This window comes from Adiantum capillus-veneris, chromosome 7 (assembly GCF_014529385.1).
Source record: "Adiantum capillus-veneris isolate H3 chromosome 7, ASM1452938v2, whole genome shotgun sequence".
NCBI classification, from domain to species: domain Eukaryota; kingdom Viridiplantae; phylum Streptophyta; class Polypodiopsida; order Polypodiales; family Pteridaceae; genus Adiantum; species Adiantum capillus-veneris.
In genome coordinates, this window is record NC_140937.1 from 56,034,260 (window position 1) to 56,056,582 (window position 22,323).

General features: G+C 44.1%; 1 protein-coding gene across 2 annotated transcripts in view; it reads left to right on the forward strand.

The window, feature by feature from the left end:
- HAG1 (histone acetyltransferase of the GNAT family 1) overlaps positions 1–22,323 on the forward strand; it is a 33,581-nt gene that overhangs the window by 5,993 nt on the left and 5,265 nt on the right. Inside the window, exons 6-7 of one of the 2 annotated variants that reach the window (XM_086515958.1) lie at positions 542–585; positions 20,047–20,135. In XM_086515958.1, the coding sequence (XP_086372084.1) occupies positions 542–585; positions 20,047–20,135 (133 nt within the window). Of the gene's footprint in view, positions 1–541; positions 586–20,035; positions 20,136–22,323 lie in introns of both variants that reach the window. The other variant, XM_086515957.1, reaches the window with a different exon arrangement.

Genomic DNA, 22,323 nt, shown 5'->3' on the forward strand with positions numbered 1-22,323 from the left:
TGCAGTACTCCCTCCTTTCTGGTTTTGTGCTTGAAAGTGAGCCTTTCCCTGTCCCTATCCAGATCTGTGATGGTGTGCTTCTCCTCAGAAAAACCATTGAATCAAGGGACTAAAAATCACAGAAATAACAGTCAAGATGGGGCATAGTTGTGAAAAGGATTTCAGAAAAAACAAGATATCAAACAAGTCGCTTAATTATTCGAAATATAGGAATGAGGAGAAATTGGAGAGATGGTGACTTGTGACTAGTAGCATCGTTTTGCTTTTGAGGAATGCAGACTTTTGTTACATGTTTTGTGGTTCTGGGAGCATAATGTCTTGTGGAACAATGATATTTCTGTCCTTTTGAGGAATGCAGACTTTTGTTAATGTCTTGTCATTCTGGGTGTGTGATGGTATATGTGCTGTGTCAGTGAGACACCTGTTTTACGAGACTGTTCTTGTTTACTGACTTCTTCTACCTTGCAAGCATATTCCAATGAGCTTTGTTTTGCGTTGCAATTGCAATTTTTCTTAGAAGGTCTGAATCTTGTAATTTCAGGGATTCACCAAGGAGATCACAATGGAAAAGGACCGATGGCAGGGGTAAAAGTTTTCTGTAAACTTCAAATATCAATATATACTATGAATTCAAGCTTCATGTGTTGTCAAACTACCTGACATTGAGTCATTAGCTCTGGGCAAAAATGTGGGAGTGACTCAGCTTGGGCTTGTGGCCTATGCATAGGAGCAGCCTAGTTGAGGGCTATGCTCATTTTGTCTGACTGTACATTTGATTCTGCTCTTTGTCCAGAATTAACAAATTCTTTCACAAAACATTAGTTTTATTCAAAATCTAAAATCATCTTCCAAAAAGTCTTATTTCATAAATTCATAGAGCAAAAATAATGCTAGTTTATCCATAATCTTCTATCTAAAATCTGTTCTAGAACGAGTGTCGCCTCGTCCTGTTGTCCTTTCACTTTGCCAGTCATCCTGATTCTTGTGCCTTTTTGGGGCACCGTGTAGTGATATGTCCTTGTTCTCCACATTCAAAACACTTTCGTGCTTTGAAATATCAATCTCTCTTGATCTTGTGTCACTGAAGGTCGTATTTCTCTTTGTCGTTTGTTGCTGCTATGACTTGTCGAAGGTTCATCTGATGGGTAGGTCATGTTACCCGAATGTAAATCAAATCTCCGCTTTGGATGTCTCATCAATTGTTGTATCAACGCGGACTTCCTTTCAAGACAGTAGTCTCGAACTTCTTGGGGAAGTCCACAACAAAACCGCTCAATCTGCTCCTTAAAACATATCTTTTTTAAGGATGAAACATGTAGAAAAGTTCCCCAAAATCTTTCACAGTAAGAATCCAAAGATTCTGTCTTGATCATCCGAATATGGTTCTAGTCATGAGTAATCACGTCTCGTTCGTATTCTTGTGTGAGCCATGAAGAAATAAAGAGTTTCTTAAATTTCAGCCACTTTGTCGGCGCTTGTTTCCTTAACAACAGAGTGGACCACCATGTCCGTGCATTGCCTTTCAGAAAGGATGCCACTCGTCTGATCTTGGATTGCTCTGTATAGCGGTCTCCAGAAAATGCTATGTCAAATTGTTGGACAAAGGCTTAAGCCTTGGGAGCATCTCGAAACCCTGAAAAGTACTCAAACTTTACTGCCTGTCTTCCCTCTTTGATTTCTTTGGGCTTTTTGCCCTTGTCATCGAGGAAATCATATTGATTGGCTCTGTAAAAGTGCTTTCTTTTTGCATAAAACATATGATCATGCTACCCTATACATGTGGTAGTGATGTGTGCGAACACACTTAGGACCGCCGATACATTTTTTCCCTCACTAGGAGGTTTTTCCCCAGTGCATTGTATATACGCCCATCATTCAAGGGCTATCTATCTTTCCTTTGCACACTAAGTAATACTCTCTCTGTTGTGTGCTTTGAGCTTCCTTCGTCTTCTCGAAGCTGTGTGTGTTTTTCTGCAACCCTAATTCCCACAATTGGTATTAGAGCAGGTTGCGTCCTCCTGGGCTTAAACGCCAGCAATTCAAGCACATGCCTACTCACGTTCTTCGATTTCTGTGAGCTTTGGCGAGCGTTCGCAGGTCGACAAAAACTTCGGGCAAGTTGGTGGAGCTTAGTTTGCTCAGATTTTTGATTCGGGCTCATTTCGGCCTCCATTTCCACTACAGGCAATACGGCACAGGCTATTTCGTAATTTTGTGCGAAAATTTTGTCAGTGCCATTTTCTGTATAACAGGTCCCTTTGTCACAAACGGGAGCGCATAACAATATAAAATACATTCGGATAAATAGATTTTATCACTTATTATTGAAGCCAAAGGATAGAGAGAGAGAGAGAGAGAGAGAGAGAGAGAGAGAGAGAGAGAGAGAGAAGATCGACACAGTAATGGGGACCAGAAGATGGGCTGGTCCCCCCCCCCCCGTAAAAGTATCTTTATTACTGAGGAGAAGTCTATACAAGCACTTGAACCGAACGTATTACCACGTTCATTCTAGAACAAGACTTGATGGTTCCTAGAAGCCTTAGCTTCCGATTCCTAGGGCAAAACCCTATTCCAAGGAACTTCCGTTCCTTATTCCAAATCCTTGAGAACCAAGGTTCTTGCCTCTGGATCTCACCTTCCAGACTCAGGGCATGACATCCCTGCAACTCTTTTCTAACTCTGTTTCCAGAGTCCTCTTCCTGCAGATTAACTCCGCTTTCCTGGACACGAAGTCCTTCCCTTGGGAATTTCAACTTCTGGATTACATCTCGAGAGTCTACCTCTCTTCGATCCGTGGATCTGCTTCCCAAACTTGGGTACGAAACCCTTGGGCCGATCTGGCTCTAGTTCCTCAGAGCGCTTTTCTCGTGCAGTGGCTCATGCCTTCCTCTGCTCCTACTCCCTCACGAAGAGGAAGTACACCTGCAATCAAATACTTAGAGATCATAACATGAAAATCGTTACCTTCAAAGTCTCGATGCTCAAAACGCAACTCGATTCTCGAAAAACAATTCCCCGGAAGAGATCTCTACATAGAAAATCCTCTCTTCCAATCTTACACATAGAAGAGGTGTGTTCTCGGGTTCCTTCTCGTAAACCAGCCCCGTCTACGACGTTTATGGGCGGAAAACAGAGAAAAACAACTTCTTCTCGCGATGGAAACACGCTCCGTAGGCACTTCTTCGCGAGGGAACTCGCGCACTGGGTCTTGGCAACATTTAGTACACTTGGGGCAGCCATGGGCATCACCGGCAACGTCTTCTTTACGGCTGAAATCTGCAGCAGCATCTCCTCCTTGCAAAGATTGGTCTTCCCCTCTGAGTGAGGGCATGTGATGCTTTTATAGCTCCTAGCCACGTGCACGAATAGCTGCTTGCGTAGAGATCGCGGCCGTTTTTTTTTTTTTTTTTTCGCTGTTCTGCCAGAAAAAGAGAGAGAGAGAAAACGTTGGCTGATCCGTTGCCTTATTTATCAGATGGCTGCCCACTTATTAAGTGGGCGGCCGGCGTATTTTAAAAATAGTTTGAACCTGCCCAAAAACTCAATAAAACCTTATAAGTTGAAAACAATGCTTTCACAACACTTCCTAGGCGTCCCTGGATGCAATCACATGCACAGTTGCAATGTAGACATAGACTTCCTTGCGGGAAAGCATTTGCTTTCCCGAAAAGCAATCCCGCTTTCTCAGAAAGCATTTGTTTTTCTTCAAAGTTTCCTCTGAACCCATCTTCATTCAAGTGCTTGCTTTTCCTTGTGCACAATTCCAACACAGTTCGGAATTTCCTCCCGACTATGGATATTCCCTTTCAGATGCACCCGTCACCCACCTTGTGACGCATCAGGAATACCCATCACCTAGTCCTTTCCTACCGAACTTACGGTACAATCTCCTTCACGATGCTCTATGTCACCCATCCTATGACGCATCAGAGATGTCCGTTCCCGGATAGTCGGATACTTCTTCCCGATGCTCCCTGTCACCCATCCGATGTGACGCATCAGAAGTACCCGTTTCTGGCGGCCTTACAGATATTCCCTTTCACAGTGCTCCCGTCATTACTCTGAATGACGCACTAGGAATATTTTGTACTCGGATGTCTCCAGTGAGAAAAACCCTCTCACTTAAAACTCCAAAAATTCATTTAGAATTATTTTTCCTTGGTGTTCCAAGCGAGAAAACCCTCTCACTTATAAATCCAATAATTCATTTAGAATTATTTTTCTGTCATATAAAGCCAATTTTGCAACACCCTTACAGTCGTCTACGGTTTGTGCTATATAGCACGCGCTGTTTCCGCTTTGCTTCTCCTCTTTTCGGCCAGTTTTCACATCAGGTGTAGCATTTACCATGGCTAACAATGGTGTGAAGGATATCAATGAGCAACTTATTACTGCAGGAGAAGTCATTTCAGACAGTTCCCTTGTGCAGACTGTTCTTGATGCCTTACTAGATTCTTACCAGACTTTTGCTAGTACTTGGAGACTTATGACCCAAGAAAATCCTGAAGTTGTCAAGTTTAATGCATTATGCACGTTGTTGTTGCAAGGGTCGCTTTCCAGAAAAAACAGGACTAGATAGCGTGCAATTGAACATGCCTTTATTGCTGCTCAAAGAAAAGGTGGTAACAGCAATGCAACCACTTTTTGTGGTTCTTCTGCGAGTGGAAAATCACTTGTTTCTAATGCTTCTACCGTCAACAATTCGTTTGGAAATTATGATGATAAGGGCAAAAAGAAGACGTGTTGCCATTATTGTAAAGCTAATGATCACTTGATCAAGCAATGTCCAGTTGAAGGCCAAATAGGCTAAGAAGAAAGAGGGTGGTTCCACTGTAAAATGTTGGTTCCACTACAAATGAAGGAGACTGTGATGCTGATGTTGATGCAGAATGGGCTTTTAGTGTAGAGTGTACTTACAATCCTGGTGTCCATGATGCATGCATGTCAGTTGCTGCAGATTCACATGTGTGGTTTTTCAATAGTGGTGCTACCAAGCACATTACCTCACATCGTGAATTGTTCACTTCTCTCGAGTCTGTCCCTCATGGGAATTCAGTTACTTGTGCCAACCATGCCTCTTATCAGGTTTAGGCAGTTAGAAAGATTGTGCTTACTACTGCAAATGACAGTTCTTTCACACTTGTTGATGCACTTTATGTACTTAAGATCAAGAAGAATTTTTTGTCTGTATCTGCACTTGCTAGACTTTGACTTGTAGTCAAATTTGTGGATGAAAGATGTACAATACATGGTCTCAGTTTCGGTGATGAAATTGTTGCATCTGGCATTTTATGGCTTGGGTATAAGCTCACTTTGTATGACGTGTGGGCATTTTGCAAATGCAGTTGTGGACTCAAAGGCTATTTCAGATGCAAAACTTTGGCATGCATGTTTTGGACATCTGAACTTTGTCAGTTTGGTGCGTTTGTAGAAATCTGATATGGTTGCTTCATTGCCGCCTCTTGAAGCACCTGTCAAACATGTTTGTGAAGACTGTATTTTAGGTAAGATGCAGCGATAGAACTTTCCAAAGGATGGTTTAGTTAGGGTCACATGCAAGTTGCAGCTTGTGCGTAGTGATGTTTGTGGGCCCAAATAAACTCTGTCCTTGGGCAATTACCTTTACTTCATGACTTTCATTGATGATTACTCCAGACATGCATGGGTATTTCCGCTTAAAGCGAAGTAAAAAATTTATGTGTTTCAAACAATTTTTGGCTATGGCTGAAAATGTCTTGAAATGTACTATGGACACTCTCCATTGCGATCGAAGGGGGGGGGGGGGGGGGGGAGTATATGTCTCATGACTAATGCATTTCTGGCTAGTCGTGGGATAAAATACCAATGTACATTGCCTTATACGCCTCAACAAAATGGTGTTGTTGAGAGGAAAAACAGGTCATTTACGGAAATGACACGATGTATAGTCAAAAGTCAAGGTTTGCCGCATTTGTTTTGGCTTGAGGCTATCATGTGTGCTACTTATGTACTTAACAGGTGTCCTACAAAAGCTTTGCAGTCTATTACTCCAAGCTTCAGCATATGCTTTGGTGCCACAAACACTGTGCAGAAAATTGAATGATAAGGTTGTCAAATGTATTTTTGTTGGTTATAGTGCTGAAAGCAAAGGTTACAGGTTGTATCATCCGCAAACAAAGCGTATCTTGGTCTCATGGGATGTTGTATTTGTGGAAGATTCTGTTCAACCCTTGCTGTCATGTACTAGAGACAGTAATGTCAGCTCACATGACATTTATGACACTTTGTTACCTCTTTTTAGTGGTGGAAGTTCAAATGTAAATTCCAATGAGGCAAATGTATAGCTTATGGGGGTTTTTGAAAATGTTATAGATCAGTCTATTACTGATGTAGATATACATGATGTACTTGATGAGGAAAGGACTGAAAATGAGCAGGCTAGAGGTATGCCTAAATGGCTGGTGTATAATTTGCATGACAGTAAATTGGATGCACCTTTTTCTAGTCGTACTCGTTCAGGTTCTCGCCATGCATCTTATGCATCAGATTGTTATGCTTTGGCTGTGTCTAGCTTACATGATGTTAAGGAACCTCTATCTTTTGATGAAGCACAGAATTCAAAAAATTGGATGATTGCCATGCAATCAGAATATGATGCACTTCTAGAAAATGACCCATGGACTTTATGTGATTTGCCTCCTGGCAAAAAGGCCATTGGACGCAGTGGGTTTACAAGTTGAAACACAAGCCGGATGGTGAGATTGATCGCTACAAAACTCGACTTGTTGCAAAGGGTTATGCACAACAAAAACGCATAGATTATGAAGAGACTTTTGCTCCCGCATCAATCGACATTGTTACTGCTTTCTTGAATGGTGACATATTTGAGGAAGTTTATGTAACGCAACCTCGCGGTTTTATCAAGAAAGGACAAGAGGATAAAGTGTGTAGATGTAAGAAAGCTTTGTATGGGTTGAAGCAATCTTCTTGTGCTTGGTATGAGAAGGCTGACACTCATTTGGTCAAACGAGGCTTTCGTAATTGTCCAACAGAAAGCACATTGTATGTAAAGCGTGAGAGTGATGTACTTCTCATAGTGGTTCTTTATGTGGATGATTTGCTGATCACTGGACCAAATGAGAGACATGCTGAATTTAAGGCTGATTTGAATGCTACTTTCAAGTTGAAAGATTTGGGGTTGTTACATCATTACTTGGTATACAATTTAAGTAGTGTGATGGTGGTATTGCCTTGTGTGAGAAAAGTTACATAGAGACATTGCCATGTAAGTTTAGACTTGAGGATTGCAAACCTATTGCCACTCCCATGGAAACAAGTTTGAAATTGAGTCTTCATGACTGTAAATGTCACTCTTTACCAAAGTGTTGTTGGATGCCTCATTTATGTATGCAACACGAGGTGCATATCCGAGGGTCTAAGCATTGGCAGGCTATCAAGAGGATTTTCCGCTACTTGAGTGGCACTTTACATCTTGGCTTGTTTTATCCCTAGGGGGGATCATTGCCGCCAGACTTACATGTTTTGTAGGACTCAGATTGGGCTGGTTGTTTTGACACGCGAGTGTCCACAAGTGGTTTTTCTTTCATGCTTGGCAATTAACGTATATCGTGGTTGAGCAAGAAGCAACCTACTGTGGCCACTTCTTGTTGTGAGGTTGAGTACAGGGCAGTCTTCACAACTACGATTGAGTGTGTGGCTCAGACGCCTTATGGCTGATTTGGGTGTTGGACAGGATACTGCCAACATTATCTACACTGACAGTCAGAGTGCATTGGTAGTTGCGAGGAACCGAGTTTTTCATGCTCGCACAAAGCACATTGAGGTGCAACACCAGTATGTCATGGAGGACTCTCAGCAGGAAATATTAGCTTGGCTTATGTGCCGACACAGGACAACCTTGTATATCTTTTCACAAAGGCATTGTCTCATGAGAAGTTTGAAGCTTTCCACAAAGCTTTGGGCTTCGCTTTGTGGACTGATCATGTCCTCAGGGCATGGCACTTCCCGTTACTCTATGTGCCAGCTCTCGTTCACCGCATCACTCTAGGAGGGATTTGTTACCATACACGTGGTAGTGATGTGTGTGAACACACTTAGGACCGCCGTGGCATTTTTTTCCCCTCATTAGGAGGTTTTTCCCTGGTGCATTGTATATATACACCCATCATTGTAGGGCTATCTATCTTTCCATTGCACACTAAGTAATACACTGTCAGTTGTGTGCCTTGAGCTTCCTTCTTTCTCTCCAAGGGGTGTGTGTTTTCCTGTAACCCTAATGTCAATAGATCTTTTCGTCGTTTCTTGCCCTTTCTGTCCTTATCACTCAAGTCAAAAGAAGATGAGTTGTCCGAGTTGTCAGAAGATGAGGACGAATTGGGCAATCCTTCGAAGTGTACATGCTTCTGCTTTCTGGCGTTTTCAAAAGTGAATTTTTGACCCAAGTAACCGGGGAAATTAGTTCCCTCTTTACGTCGCTTCAATTGCTTTTCCGACGGCTCCTTCGTGTCCAGAAGCTGATTGATTTGGGCCTAGACCGCATCATGAAGCTCTTCTTCAGTAAACATTCTCGGAGTAGGAGGCTTCTTGATTGCCGGTTTAATTGGTGGCTGGATGGTTTTCTGCCATTGAGTATGCACTCAACCATTGACTACTGGGTCAAAAATTTTGCAAATTGGGGATCCTTAGCAATCTGAAGCATCTGCTTTGTGCACTTGTCAACCTGCTGTTGACGTTGCATCTCCAAGAGTTCATACTGTGTGGGCCGAGGTGGCCCGTACTCGTTCTCTACTAAGTCGCTTAAATTTTATGTATTGCCTCCTCCCGCCTCAGCGGTGGCAGAAGAGGTTGACAGATTCTTTTTGGAATCTTTAATGTAATGTGGGATTTTTTATGGCTTCTTGTAAGACAGAGCGATGAAGACGGGAGCGCGCCCGATGCGCGATGTATGAAGGGTGGGAGTTGCTAATAAGTCCAGGGTCAGGACCCGAAGATTCTTCAATAACAATTTCCAAAAGTGTCAAAGTGTCTTGTCTGCTCTTTGATAGGACGTATATGCTTTGAGAAAAGCACACGCGTGATGCTCTGATATTACTGTAACAAACTTGGACACCCCAAGTTTAGAATCTGTCGCAACACCTGAGAGAATCACTTAAAATACTTCACAATTTTAAGATCACAGTTCAATTCAAGACGGCCCGGCGTAGTTCCGTGCCCAGAGGTATTGGCCCCAAAGACTAACGTCCCTTTCGGTATTTCTTTTATATTAATGCTCAATCAAAGTTACAACTCCCGCCTTTTCCTCCGCTCTAAGACTCTGCGTCTAGATGCTTTGAAGAGTGAGGCCCTTCGGGCTCTTTTATTCTTACAAGGGATGCCCAAGAGCAGTTAAACTCAAAAGCAAACTGTTCCAAAAGCAACTGGTCAAAAACTGCCATAAAAAAAGTAAGCAGCGCAAAAAGTGGAATTCCGAACAACTGCCTGTCAACGCAAATTGCAGAAGGCCCTACAGGCTGCCACGTCAGCATGTCAACGCACTTTTCGTGATTCTGCCACGTCAGCATTGCTCGTACAGTTTCTACGTATGTGTTCGGGCAGAATTTCCACGTCATCAATTTGTGACACCTTAAAGAACAGACTGAGCGGTTTTGTTGAGGGCTCCCTAGATTTGAGATTATTGCCTTGAACAAAAGTCCGACTCTATTCAAGAACCAATGGGTCATGCGAAACGGGGGTTCTCGATACATTTAGGGAATTTGACCTATCCTAGTGATGAAATCTCGACTCAAAGGACTAGACAGACAAACAATGAAAATAGAAAGAAATAGAATCCCCAGGAAAAGAAAGATACACGACCCCGGTTGACTCTTAGAGAAAGGGCTAACTATCTCAAAGAGGGGAAGTGTTTTGGTTGCGGGGAACAAGGGCACATTTCCGCAAAGTGCCCCAAAAGGACAGACTGAAGACAGGTTAGAGAGTTCTAGAGCAGTAGAGGAACGTGGCAGAAAAGGCAAGATGAAAGCAGGACTGGTACCGGATTGCATGGGAATTGACCCAAGCCAGATAGATGAAAGTACAGAACTTTGCCGAGCTTGGGGCAAAGTGAAAGATTAGGAAGCTCTTATCTTTTTTGATGGAGGAGCGAAGGCCAACTTCATTTCACCTGAATTGGTGGCCCGGCTCGAGATTACGTCCGACAGGATGGGGCCCAGAATGAAGAAATCATGAACCAAGTGAAAGACTTTCTTGAAAAGGGTCTCATCCAGCCGAGTACTTCACCCTACTGCTCTCTGGTTTTACTGGTACTAAAGAAAGACAGATCTTGGAGGATGTGCATTGAGTATAGAGCTCTCAATAAAATCACTATCAAGAACAAATTTCCGGTTCCAAGGATCGATGGTATGCTTGATCGACTTCAAGGATCCTCTTGTTTCAGCAGGATTGATTTGTTGAAAAGCGGATATCATCAGATCAGAATTGCTTCGGGAGCCTTTCGGACAAGCTTTGGTTTATACGAATTTTTGGTGATGCCTTTTGGACTTACCAATGCTCCAGGGACTTTCAACCGAACGATGGATAGGATTTTCCGAGAGCATCGATCTTTTGTGGGCACTTTCTTTGATGATATTATAGTTTTCTCCAAGGATGAAGGAGAACATCAACACCATCTGCTACAGGTCTTTCAGGCATTGCGTGATCACATATTAGTTATCAATGCCAAAAAGAGTGAGTTTTCTTGCCGAAGATACACTTTCTGGGACACATCGTCTCAGCAACAGGAGTACAGATGGACCCGGCCAAGATTGAGACTATCCGTGATTGGCTAGACTTGAAGAATCTTCATGAAGTTAGAAGCTTCTTGGGCTTATGTTCTTACTATTGGAGGTTCATTTGGAAGTTTGCAGAGGTAGCTTTCTCTTTGCACATATTGACTCAGAAAGGAGTCGACAGAGGTGACTGCCTTTCAGAAACTTAAGGAAAAACTGAGTACTGAACCAGTGTTGGCTTTGCTAGACTTGCAAAAGCCATTTGAAGTTTATTGTGATGCTTGTGGTTGTAGTCTGGGAGCGGTCTTAATGCAAGAAGGCCATGTGATTGCTTATGAAAGCAGAATGTTTTCAAGGCCAAAATTGGCACAGATTTATGAGAGAGAGCTATTGGTAGTGATCCATGCTCTTACTCAGTGGCGACATTACCTACTCGGAGCCGATCTCACGGTCTTTATTGATCGTCAGAGTTTATGCTACTTCTTGTCACAGAAGCAGCTTTCGGTGGGCTAACATCTTGTCACAGTTTCACTTCTAGATTGTCCACGTTCAGGGACAGAAAAACTTAGTGGCAGATGCATTGTCTGGGAAGCCCCTAGTCTTGGCTATTTCCACGATTCATCATAGAAGCTTCGAGGATATGGTTGATCAGTACACCACCGATCCGGATTTTTCCGATGTGTTTACTCGGACACAGAATGGGGAGATAGTGCCAAGGAATTCCATACGGGATGGCGACTTGATGAAGAAAACAATGTTGTGTGTTACACAGTCGTTGAGGGAAAAGGTTCTGACTGAGTGCCATTGTCCACCTTTTACGGGTCACCGTGTAATAGACTTGGACACTTCAAGTCAAGAATCAATCGCGACAGCACCAAATAACCACTTCAAAACAATTCACAGATCACAATAGATTTGCACTGGCCCGGCGGAGTTCCGTGCCTAGAGATATTGGCCCCAAAGACTAGCGCCCCTTTCGGTATTTCTCTATGTATTAAATCAATTGTCAAAGTACAAAGAGCGGTTAGGGTTTCATTCTCAGACTCTGCGTCCAGATGCTCTGAGAAGTGAGGCCCTTACCGCGTATCTAAAGATTTACAAGCGTTGCCCAAAAGCAGAGCCCAAAAGCTTTCAGTTCAAAAGCACTCTCTCTCTCTCTCTCTCTCTCTCTCTCTCTCTCTCAAGAGAGCAAACAAAAATAAAGCAAATAATCCTTCTCTCTCTCTCTCTCTCTCTCTCTCTCTCTCTCTCTCTCTCTCTCTCTCTCTCTCTCTCTCTCTCTCTCTCTCTCTCGCCAAGCGTAGAGAAAAGCATTTGATTTGCGTCGCCCTTGCAGATGCTTTTTACTTCCGCAAATCTCAGAAATCCGGACCTGCTGCCACGTGGCATTTCTTGCCTGATTAGGGTTTCCAGCCAGCAGTTAGGGTTAGGGTTTCCAGAAATTAGGGTTTCTGAAAATTAGGGTTTGCAAGAATTTTAGGGTTTCTGTTGTCGGTAGCCACGTCATCACTTTGTGACATACCCCCCTCTTGAAAGCATTGTAATCGACCGCGATTACGCTTGCAAAACTGATAGAAGCCATAAACCGTCTTAGCAGACACTGACTGTTAGTACCTACGTACTAGGAACACACATCTAGCACATGTACCAAATCGACAGTCACATCACAGGACATCACTAGACATCACAGGACATCACATGACATCACATGACATTCAACATTCATTCGGATCTTAGACCATGATTTATCGGCAATGTAGCTAGCAATCATATCTAGGTCCAAGTGGGGCCTCATCGATGTCCGATGGACTAACCCCTATTGCAACCGTGTCTATTCGAGATCAATCAAACCAAAATGTTGCAGTCATTTCGTCTTATCAGTTCCTGCACTTAAGAGAAGTCAAGAACAAATAAGTATCATAATCAGGAATTCCATTTCATTAAAGTCATACAGCAGAATATTGTCAGCTTTCAGTATCCTTGAAGCTCAAAGAGACATCAGTGACTCTAGTATCTAAATCAAGGCATCTGTTGACAAAGGAGCGGAGCGACTCCCCTCTTGTGCATCCTACTGCACCAGATCTCCGGCCAAGCTGAATTCTGGGTTCCGTTTGGAATAGACTATGCTAAACAAAAAGCATCGAGGTAAAGTTTCCCAATCTGAGGAGTATCTGCTAGGTCCTCCTCCTCCATCCACTTCGCATCCAATGCAGGATAGTTCTTGAACTTAACCAAGAACTGCCTTCGGACTTTACCTTTAGTCTTCGTATCTTTATGTGCCAAAATCAGTTCAGTAACAAGGATCTCCTCGTTTTCTTCCACTTCGGGTTGCTCATCCGGCTCCCCATCATCAGGCACATCACCCTTAAAAGGTTTCAAGAGACTTAGATGGAATGCATTGTGAATCCTTTAAGTATCTGGCAGTTTCAATCGGAAGGAGACATCATTTATCTTTTCAGTGATGTGAAAAGGTCCATAGTACCGCATACTAAGGTTTGGAAAAAGCCTCTCCTTTTCCTTTTTCTTTCGTAGGCGTGCCTTCTCAAAACGTAAGAGCACCCAATCATCCTCCTTCAATTTCAAGTCGCGATGATGGCGATCCGCTGCCTTTTTCTGTTGTTCTTGAGACTTCTGCAAAGTCTTGCGAACCTTGGCAAAAGCCGTATCCAAATCTCGCGTATATTCATCTGCTTCAAAAATCTTATCTTTCGTGCTTAGGAAGGGTGGAACCTTCGCAGCACCTTCAACAATCTCAAATGGCGCCTTCCCCGTCGAAGAGTGTATCATGTTATTTTAGGCAAATTCCACCAAAGGTAAGTACTTTTTTCATTGAGTCTTCTGATCAGAGATATAAGACTTCAATAAATCTAGAACCACTGAATTTGCAATCTCAGATTGCCCATCAGTCTGCGGGTGGAACGATGACAAGAACTGCAACCGCGTGTCAATGTTCTCTCAAATTGCCTTCCAAAACAAACTTGTAAATCTGGGGTCTCTGTCGGAGACAATCGTCTCAGGCATGCCATGTCATCTAAAGATTTGGGCCACAAACAGTCTCGCTAAATGATCCGGCTTGACTGTTTTCTTCACTGGAATGAAATGAGCCTGTTTGTTAAATCTGTCAATAACAGTCCAGATACCATCGTGACCACTCTGTGTTCTCTGGAGATCAAAAATGAAATCCATCGCATTACTTTCCTAGGGGCGGGTGGGTATGGGTAAAGACTGTAACAATCCCTGTGCCTTATGCCTGTCAAACTTGACCTTCTGGCATACGAGGCAACTGTGCACAAACTCTTCTACATCCTTTTTGAGTCTCGACCAAAAGAAGTCTCTCTCTACCTCCTTCATGGTGGTAGCAATGCCGCGGTGACCCATAAAAGGTGGACAGTGGCATTCAGTCATGCATCACAATATACTTCAAATGACTTCTGCAAGTCCGGCAAAGTCAAAACTGGTCCCGTAGTCAACTTCTCTTTCAATGTCTGATAGGCAGTCACCTCTGTGGATCCCCACGAGAAAGGGACTCCTTTCTGTGTCAAGACATGCAAAGGGGAAGCAACCTCTGCAAACTTTCGTATGAACCGCCTGTAGTACGAACACAGTCCCAAGAAGCTTCTAACTTCATGGACATTCTTCAAATCGGGCCAATCACGGATAGTCTCTATCTTGGCCGGGTCCATTTGCACTCCTGCTTCTGCTGAGACAATGTGTCCCAAAAAGTGTATCTCTGGTATTTTGTCTAAGCTTGAAGAAGTTAACTTAACACTTTCTTTGCATTAATCACTAGATCTCTTAATGCATGAAAGACCTGAAGCAGATGATCTCCATGTTCTGCCTCATTCTTGGAGAAAACAATGATGTCGTCAAAGAAAGTGCCAACAAATAGCCTGTACTCTCGAAATATCCTGTCCATCATCCGGTTAAATGTCGCAGGAGCATTGGTTAAGCCAAAAGGCATCACCAAAAACTCAAATAACGCAAAAGTAGTCCGAAAGGCTGTCTTGTAGACGTCTCTCGGCGCGATTCGGATCTGATGATATCCACTCTTCAAGTCAATCCTGCTAAAGCACGAGGATCCCTGTAACCTGTCGAGTATATCATCGATCCTAGGAATCGGAAATTTGTTCTTGATGGTGATTTTGTTGAGAGCTCTATAATCGATGCACATCCTCCAAGATCCGTCTTTCTTTAAAACCAACAACACTGGAGAGCAATACGGTGAAGTACTAGGCTGGACAAGACCCTTTTCCAAGATGTCTTTCACTTGGTTCATAATCTCTTCATTCTGTGCTCGGCTCACACAGTAAGGTGGCCGGTTCGGTGGTGTGCTTCCAGGTATCAAATCAATGGTATGATCTTCAGGACGAGCAGGTGGTAACTCTCCTGGTAGGCCCTCTGAGAAGCAATCGGCGTGAGGGTGGAGAAAATCTTGGCATTCTTTATAAAGTTTAGACATAATTGTCCTATCCTTATTGCTCAATTATTTCATAAAGATCGAGTAAACAAACAGACTAGATTTCATTAATTTTGAAATGGCCGAAGCCGATACAATAGGGACAAACTCGCCCTTTAGTTTAATATCAAGTACAATTGTTTTGCCCTTTTCTGTAGTCAAAGTCTCTTTTCTTGCCCGATAATTGACCATGGCGTTGTTCTTGTGGTACCAGGGAATCCCTAAGTGAACATCACAACCCTCCAAAGGCATTATGAAGAAGTCCTCATGCCCCAAATACCCCTGACAATGCAACCGAAGTTTGCCAATGACAGGTGTAATGGCTACGTCCCTGCCGGGTGCCGCTAGAACTGCCTCCGCAAGTGGTCCCATCCGACCGGGAGTAATCTCGAGCCGCGTCGCCAATTCCGGTGAAATGAAGTTGGCCTTGTCTCCTCCATCAAAGAAAATCAGGGCCTCTTGATCTTTCACTTTGCCCCAAGCTCGGCAAAGTTTTGTACTCTCATCCATGGTGTCGGGATCGATACCCACACAATCTGGAACCAGTCCTGTTTTCATCTTGCCTTTTCGTCCACGTTCCTCAATTGCTCTCGAACTCTCAGGCCTGTTGTCGTCCTTATCATTCTGTTCTTTTTGTTCCTTTTTAGGGCACTTCGCGGAGATGTGTCCATGTTCCCCGCATCCAAAGCACTTCCCCTCCTTGATGAATTGAGCTCGCTCCTGAGGAGTAAGCTTGGGTCGTGCATCCTTTTCCTATGGGTTGCGCTTTTTCTTTCTACTTTCATTCCAAGAAGTCTGTTCAGCTCGTTGTGTCATGTTCTCATCTGTGGGGTAGGTCAGACTGCCAGAGTGAATGGCAAAGCCCGGCTTCGCATGACTCATCAACTCCTGAATAGAAGCTGACTTCTGCTCCAAGCAGTGATCTCGGATCTCTGTAGGTAGACCCAAGGTGAACTGCTCAATCTGTTCTTTGAACGAGATCTTCTTGAATGAAGAGGCGGGTAGAAAAGAGCTCCAGAATCTCTCACAATAAGCATTGATTGTATCGTTCTTGGTCATCCGAAGATGGTTCCAACTAGCTCGTATATCTCGTTTATATTCTTGCGTCAACCAAGAAGAAATAAAAAGCTTTTTAAATTTCAGCCATTTAACTGGCATAGTCTTGTTCAAAAGAAGCGTGGACTACCAAGTACGAGCATTCCCCTTAAAGTAAGAGGCAACTCTCCGAATCTTGGAGAGCGATGTCAAACTGGTGTATAAAAGACAAAGCCTTCGAAGCATTTGAGTATCCTGAAAAAGTATCAAACTTGATCGAGTGGCCACCTTCCTTAAACTCTCGGACTTTCTTGCTTTTATCTTCGAGAAAGTCATACTGGTTGGCTTTGTAAAAATTCTTGTTGTTCAAAAGCACACGCCAGAGGAGCAGCCACCACTGCAGAGCTCGTCCCACACTCATTCGACCACTACTGGCACTCTCATCGACCGAGCATTGGAGCTACAGAGATACAGACGACCGCGACTGAGGAGAGGAGCTACACAGCATCGACGGAGACTACAACAGAAGATTCGAGCCATACTCTCTCGACATCCAGAGTGCAGATGAGGATGGATCCTCACCATTTCTTCCATCTTTGTTTCTCACACTGTTACATCCAGTTTACCGGGTACCTATTGTATCAGCTGCTACACCCACGTAGTTTTAGATTGTAGTAGTAGTAGTAGTATTTTGTTCCACTTCTAGTTCTTTTGTACCCAGACATGGTATTAGATTCACTATTTTGTAACTGATTGGTCTCATAGGTCATTTTGGCCTTTTGAAGACGTTAATATAACATTTCATTTCATTTCTCTCTCTCTCTCTCTCTCTCTCTCTCAAGAGAGCAAACAAAAATAAAGCAAATAATCCTTCTCTCTCTCTCTCTCTCTCTCTCTCTCTCTCTCTCTCTCTCTCTCTCTCTCTCTCTCTCTCTCTCTCGCCAAGCGTAGAGAAAAAGCATTTGATTTGTGTCGCCCTTGCAGATGCTTTTTGCTTGCGCAAATCCCGGAAATCCGTACCTGCTGCCACGTGGCATTTCCTGCCTGATTAGAGCTTCCAGCCAGCAGTTAGGGTTAGGGTTTCCAGAAATTAGGGTTTCTGAAAATTAGGGTTTCTGGCAGAAATCAGGGTTTTTGCTGTCGGAAGCCACGTCATCACTTTGTGACGCACCGTGGCATTGACACCACCTTGAAAGGTGTGGAGTGTTATTTCTTTTGGCCGAGACTGAAGAAGGATGTGGACGACTTTGTTCGCAGTAGTTTGGTATGCCTGAAGGTTAAGTTTGACAGGCATAAGGCACAGGGATTACTACAGCCTTTACCCATTCCCACCCGCCCTTGGGAAAGTATTGCAATGAATTTCATCTTTGATCTCTCAAAGACACAGAGTGGGCACGATGGCATTTGGAATGTCATTGACAGATGCAGCAAGCAAGCTCACTTCATTTCAATGAAGAAAACAGTCAAGCCAGACCATTTAGCGAGACTGTTCATTGCACAGATTTTTTGATTACATGGCATGCCTGAGACAATAGTCTCTGAGAGAGATCCCCGGTTCACAAGTTTGTTTTGAAGGGCTATTCGCGAGAACATTGGCACGGGCTTGCAGTTCTCGTCATCATTCCACCCGTAGACAGATGGGCAATCTGAGATTGCAAATTCAATTGTTCTGGATTTATTGAAGTCTTACATCTCTGATTAGAAGACTCAATGGGAATTTTTTTTGCCTTTGGTGGAATTTGCCTACAATTACACGGTTCACTCTTCGACAGAGAAGGCGCCATTTGAGATAATTGAAGGTGCTCCGAAGGTTCCACCCTTTCTCAGCATTAAAGACAAGATTTTTGAAGCCGACTAGTACGAGGGACTTGGACACTGCTTTTGCCAAGGTCGGGGAGGCTTTAGAGAAATCTCAAGAACGACATAAGAAGCCAACAGATTGACATCGACGAGATTTGAAATTAAAGGAAGACGATTGGGTGCTCTTACGTTTTGAGAAGGCACGCCTAAGGAAACGAAAGGGAAAGGAGCGGCTTTTTCCAAAGCCTAGCATGAGGTATTATGAAAGATAAATGATGTCTCCTTTCGACTCAAGCTGCCCGATACTCGGAAGATTTACAATGCATTCCATGTGAGTCTTTTCAAACCTTTTAAAGGTGATGTGCTGGTTGATGGGGAGCCTTATGAGCAACCCGAAGTGGAAGAGAGCGAGGAGATACTCGTTTTTGAACAGATTTTGGCACACAAGGAAAGAAAGGTGAAAGGTAAACCGTAAAGTGATTCGGCGGTTCTTGGTTACATTCAAGAACTATCTGGCATTAGATGCGAAGTGGATGGAGGAGGAGGACCTACCAGATACTCCTTGATTTTTGGAACTTTACCTTGAAGCATTTCGTTTAGCATAGTCTACTCCGATAGAACCCCGAACTCAGCAAGGTTGAATCGGGTGCATTGTTTTAAGTGAGTCTCTGCTATGTCGCGATAGAATCTTGACTTAGGGTGTCCAAGTTTGTTACAGATGATCTTGCAGATAACAGAGGTGGCCTAAAGGCGCGCCACCTCTGCCTCTAAGCTCACTTGCTCTGTCGGCGAAAGAGCAAGTCGGATGGTGGTTTCTGCGGGGTCCCTTGATACCACTGTCACAAGGCAGGCACCACGTGCCAATAGAAAAGAACAGATTGAACAACTTTAAGCACTTCAAATAACAACTGAATTGAAAGAGAGAGAGAGACAACACGCGACACGGAGTGGCGGAATTCCACCCCACAGAGTATTGGCCCCAAACCTTGGCGCCCCTTTCGGTATTTCTTTATATTTCATCAATACAGTACAAGCCGGTACTCCAAACTTTGCGTCTTCTCCCGAAGTGAGGGGGCGTCCGTCGAGTCCCTCTGTGGCGGAGCAGAATCCTCCATGTGTGTGCTGCTACGACGGCAAAAGCGAAAGAAGACTCCAAGGCGAGGTCGAACGGCGACAACCCTACCTTGGGCCACAAGGGGCAGGGGATGGGGAGGTGGGTTGGGGGGGGCGAAAAAGGAAGGGATTGGGGCCCGGGGGGGTTTGGGGCGGGCACTGGCGGGCTGTGAAGGCAGGTGGGGTGGGCAGCACACGGGCAAGCTGGGGGGCGAGCTGGAGCAAAGGGGCGGCAGGGGACTCTGGGCCTGCAGCACGAGGGTTGGTGGGGGGCAGCAGCGATGGCGAAAGAATGTGCAGGTGGGTAGCAAGCGAGCAGCAGCGAGCTCGATTTGCTGGTGGAAACTACTTGCTTGATTGACTATAGAGTTATTTGGTGGTGGAAATTACTTGCTTAATGGACTGTTAAGATTTGATGCTGAGATCGCTGGGAAGTGCAAGTGCGTGCTATAGTTTTAAGCTGCACCTTGTGCACATCACATTGTTTTAGACACGGGCAACAAAAAACATAAGAAAATTTGTGAGGAAACTCCTCAATTAATTGTCCATGTAAGGTAATAATAAGGGGTGGGGTTTCCACAGACCACAGTATGAAAGTTTCTGCTGTCGAAAAACTCCTGGTTGGAAAAATTTGAAACATCATCTGTGTGTGAGTTTTATTGGGCACACACTGGTACAGTTTCACAGTGTACTTACCTAGGAGTGTTCTCTAATCATGCCAAATTGGACAATTCAAGCGCATAGTGTTTTTGCTAGAAATTTGTTTGACTGGGACCCTTGGTGTGACATCTGGGTTACTGCATTGATGTCAGATTTACTTTGATAATAGGTGGTAAGTCACAGCTAATTTATGGTCTTTTGCGTTTAGTTATATTAAAGATTATGATGGTGGGACCTTCATGGAATGCCAATTGGATTCAAAACTTCCATACATTGATCTTCCCGCCTTGATACGTCGCCAAAGACAGGTCTTTTTTCCCTTACCTGTTATTCCTTTTTCCCTTACCTGTTAAAGAGTCATGTGAAAGCTGCAGTTCTTAATTATTGTAGTATGAAGGATGCCTGGAGTTGTTGTATCCGACTGGCTTAATTTTTAAGGCAGTTTTATGTACAGATCATTGTTTGCGCGGGGGGGGGGGGGGGGGGGGGGGGGGGGGGGGGGGGGCGGGGGGGGGGATGTGTTTTCTTAGGGTCATTAAATTTTCAACCATGCCAATGGTGCATCCGATGAGTTCACCTTGGCTGCTGCTTCATATTAGGGCATTCCACGTTTTTACGGTTAGTTTGTTCTCCTCCGCTGGGCAGCCAGTGTGCATGCCATTTTAGGGTCCTGTCTTTTCTAAGATCAGTTGTGGTGCAGTCTATTTTCAGCCCCTTAGAAGGGCAGTTGTGTGGAGGGTTAGGCCCCTGTTCTAACTGCTTGCAGTCCTAGGTGATAGGGGTACTTTACTTACAGCACCCTTTACCACCGACGTTTTACTAAGCTCAGTTTTGTACCAGCCTACTTAGGAAGCCTTTTTCTTAGAGCTCACATTCTTGTCCCTAGTGCCTAGAGTAAGGGTTAGGGCGCAACCATGTTAGCCTAGGACTGGCCACCCTAGACATTTCTCAGAGCTAGTATCGTGGCCAGTTCCAGTGACTAACTCCCCTTCTTGGTCGAAACTGCCCTTTATGTTAGCTTTTTATGCCCTTGAGGGGGTTGGTATGCTTTACCTTTCATATAAGCAAATACCGACTGCTTGTTTAAGCAAGAAGAAGCCATCGGTAGCATAGTTGCCCACTAGCAAGATTTGCAATGAAAGTTGTTACCAGCTGCTGACGCATCGATGTTAAAATTTGGTTTTAAACTAGAGAGTCGAAACCATCTGCTTGAACTCCACCCATATCTGAGGTGCTCTACCCTTATTCGCAAAAGGAAGCACTCTTCACCTTCGAGGCCTCCGTGAAATTGACCCTTGAATTTGCTACAGCAAACTGCTGGATAAAAGCCAAAGTCTTGTTTTTGTGAGTCTCTTCGTGAATGTGTTGAGCTTCTTTGAATCTCCACCTTGTAATCTCTCTGCGTGCCTCTAGGCGTTAGATGGTCATGAGGAAGTGATTGAAGAAAGTTATGGTAACCTGACATAAACACTCAGTGTTCCGGATGAGACTCCTCCCTTACTCCGCATGCCTCTTGCATAATTCGTCGACCTTTGCCTCAACTCTCGAGCACTGCCCGCTTGACTTTGGAAACCCCACCTCTGGTGTACAATGGCGAGGATATTTTGATCGTTCTGGAGACTGATCATGGCAACGAGAAGAGTTTTGAGTGAATTCCTGCCAAGTGGATTGGGGATGATGAGGTTGACTCTCATTACCTTTATCGTGTTGACTCTACATACTAGACTCCTCAAGATGTGCTTAGCAAAGTCCTTCTAAAGAACTGACCAACTGTGCTGAGTTCAAACCTGCTCCTTGGATTTTGGTTCCTATTTCAATTCTTTGATGTCGACTTCAACCTACTTTGTGTGAGTGGCAGCAGAAAAGGTTATAGGGGATGACGAACGGGGCAGCAGCCTGTGGCCCTGTGCAATGAAAACTCTCCTCCGGGGACAGCCTCACCGTAGACCTCACTCCAAATCTGCCCAGATTTGCAAAATAGCTGGGTAGGTTGGAAGGGAAGTTCCTTGCACCTGGTCCTCTGGTGGGGGTTTGCGCCTAGAATAGAGACACTTGTTCACTTTGTTTTTCGTGGCAGTCAGATTTGCTCTGATTTTTGTCCTCTCTCTCTCTCTCTGGAGAGTGCTATTTTCTCTCGCTAAACCTGAATCTCTCTCTGAGGATTGTACACCCTGCCCATTTTGTATCAGCTCCTACTCATTATATCCCCACACACCCATATTGTGTTGTATTAGCCCTCATTCACTACGTCCACCCCCTACTCACATCCTACACGATTCCACTTTACATCTAGCAGTTTAGGATTCTATAGTAACCTTTTTTCAGTACCTTTTTATTTTTGGTACTCAGACTTTGTATCAGAATCACCATGTTGTAACTCTTTGGTCTCACAAGGTCATTTTGGCCTTTTGAAGACGTTAATGTAACATTTCATTTCATCTCTCTCTCTCTCTCTCTCTCTCTCTCTCTCTCTCTCTCTCTCTCTGTGCATTTTTT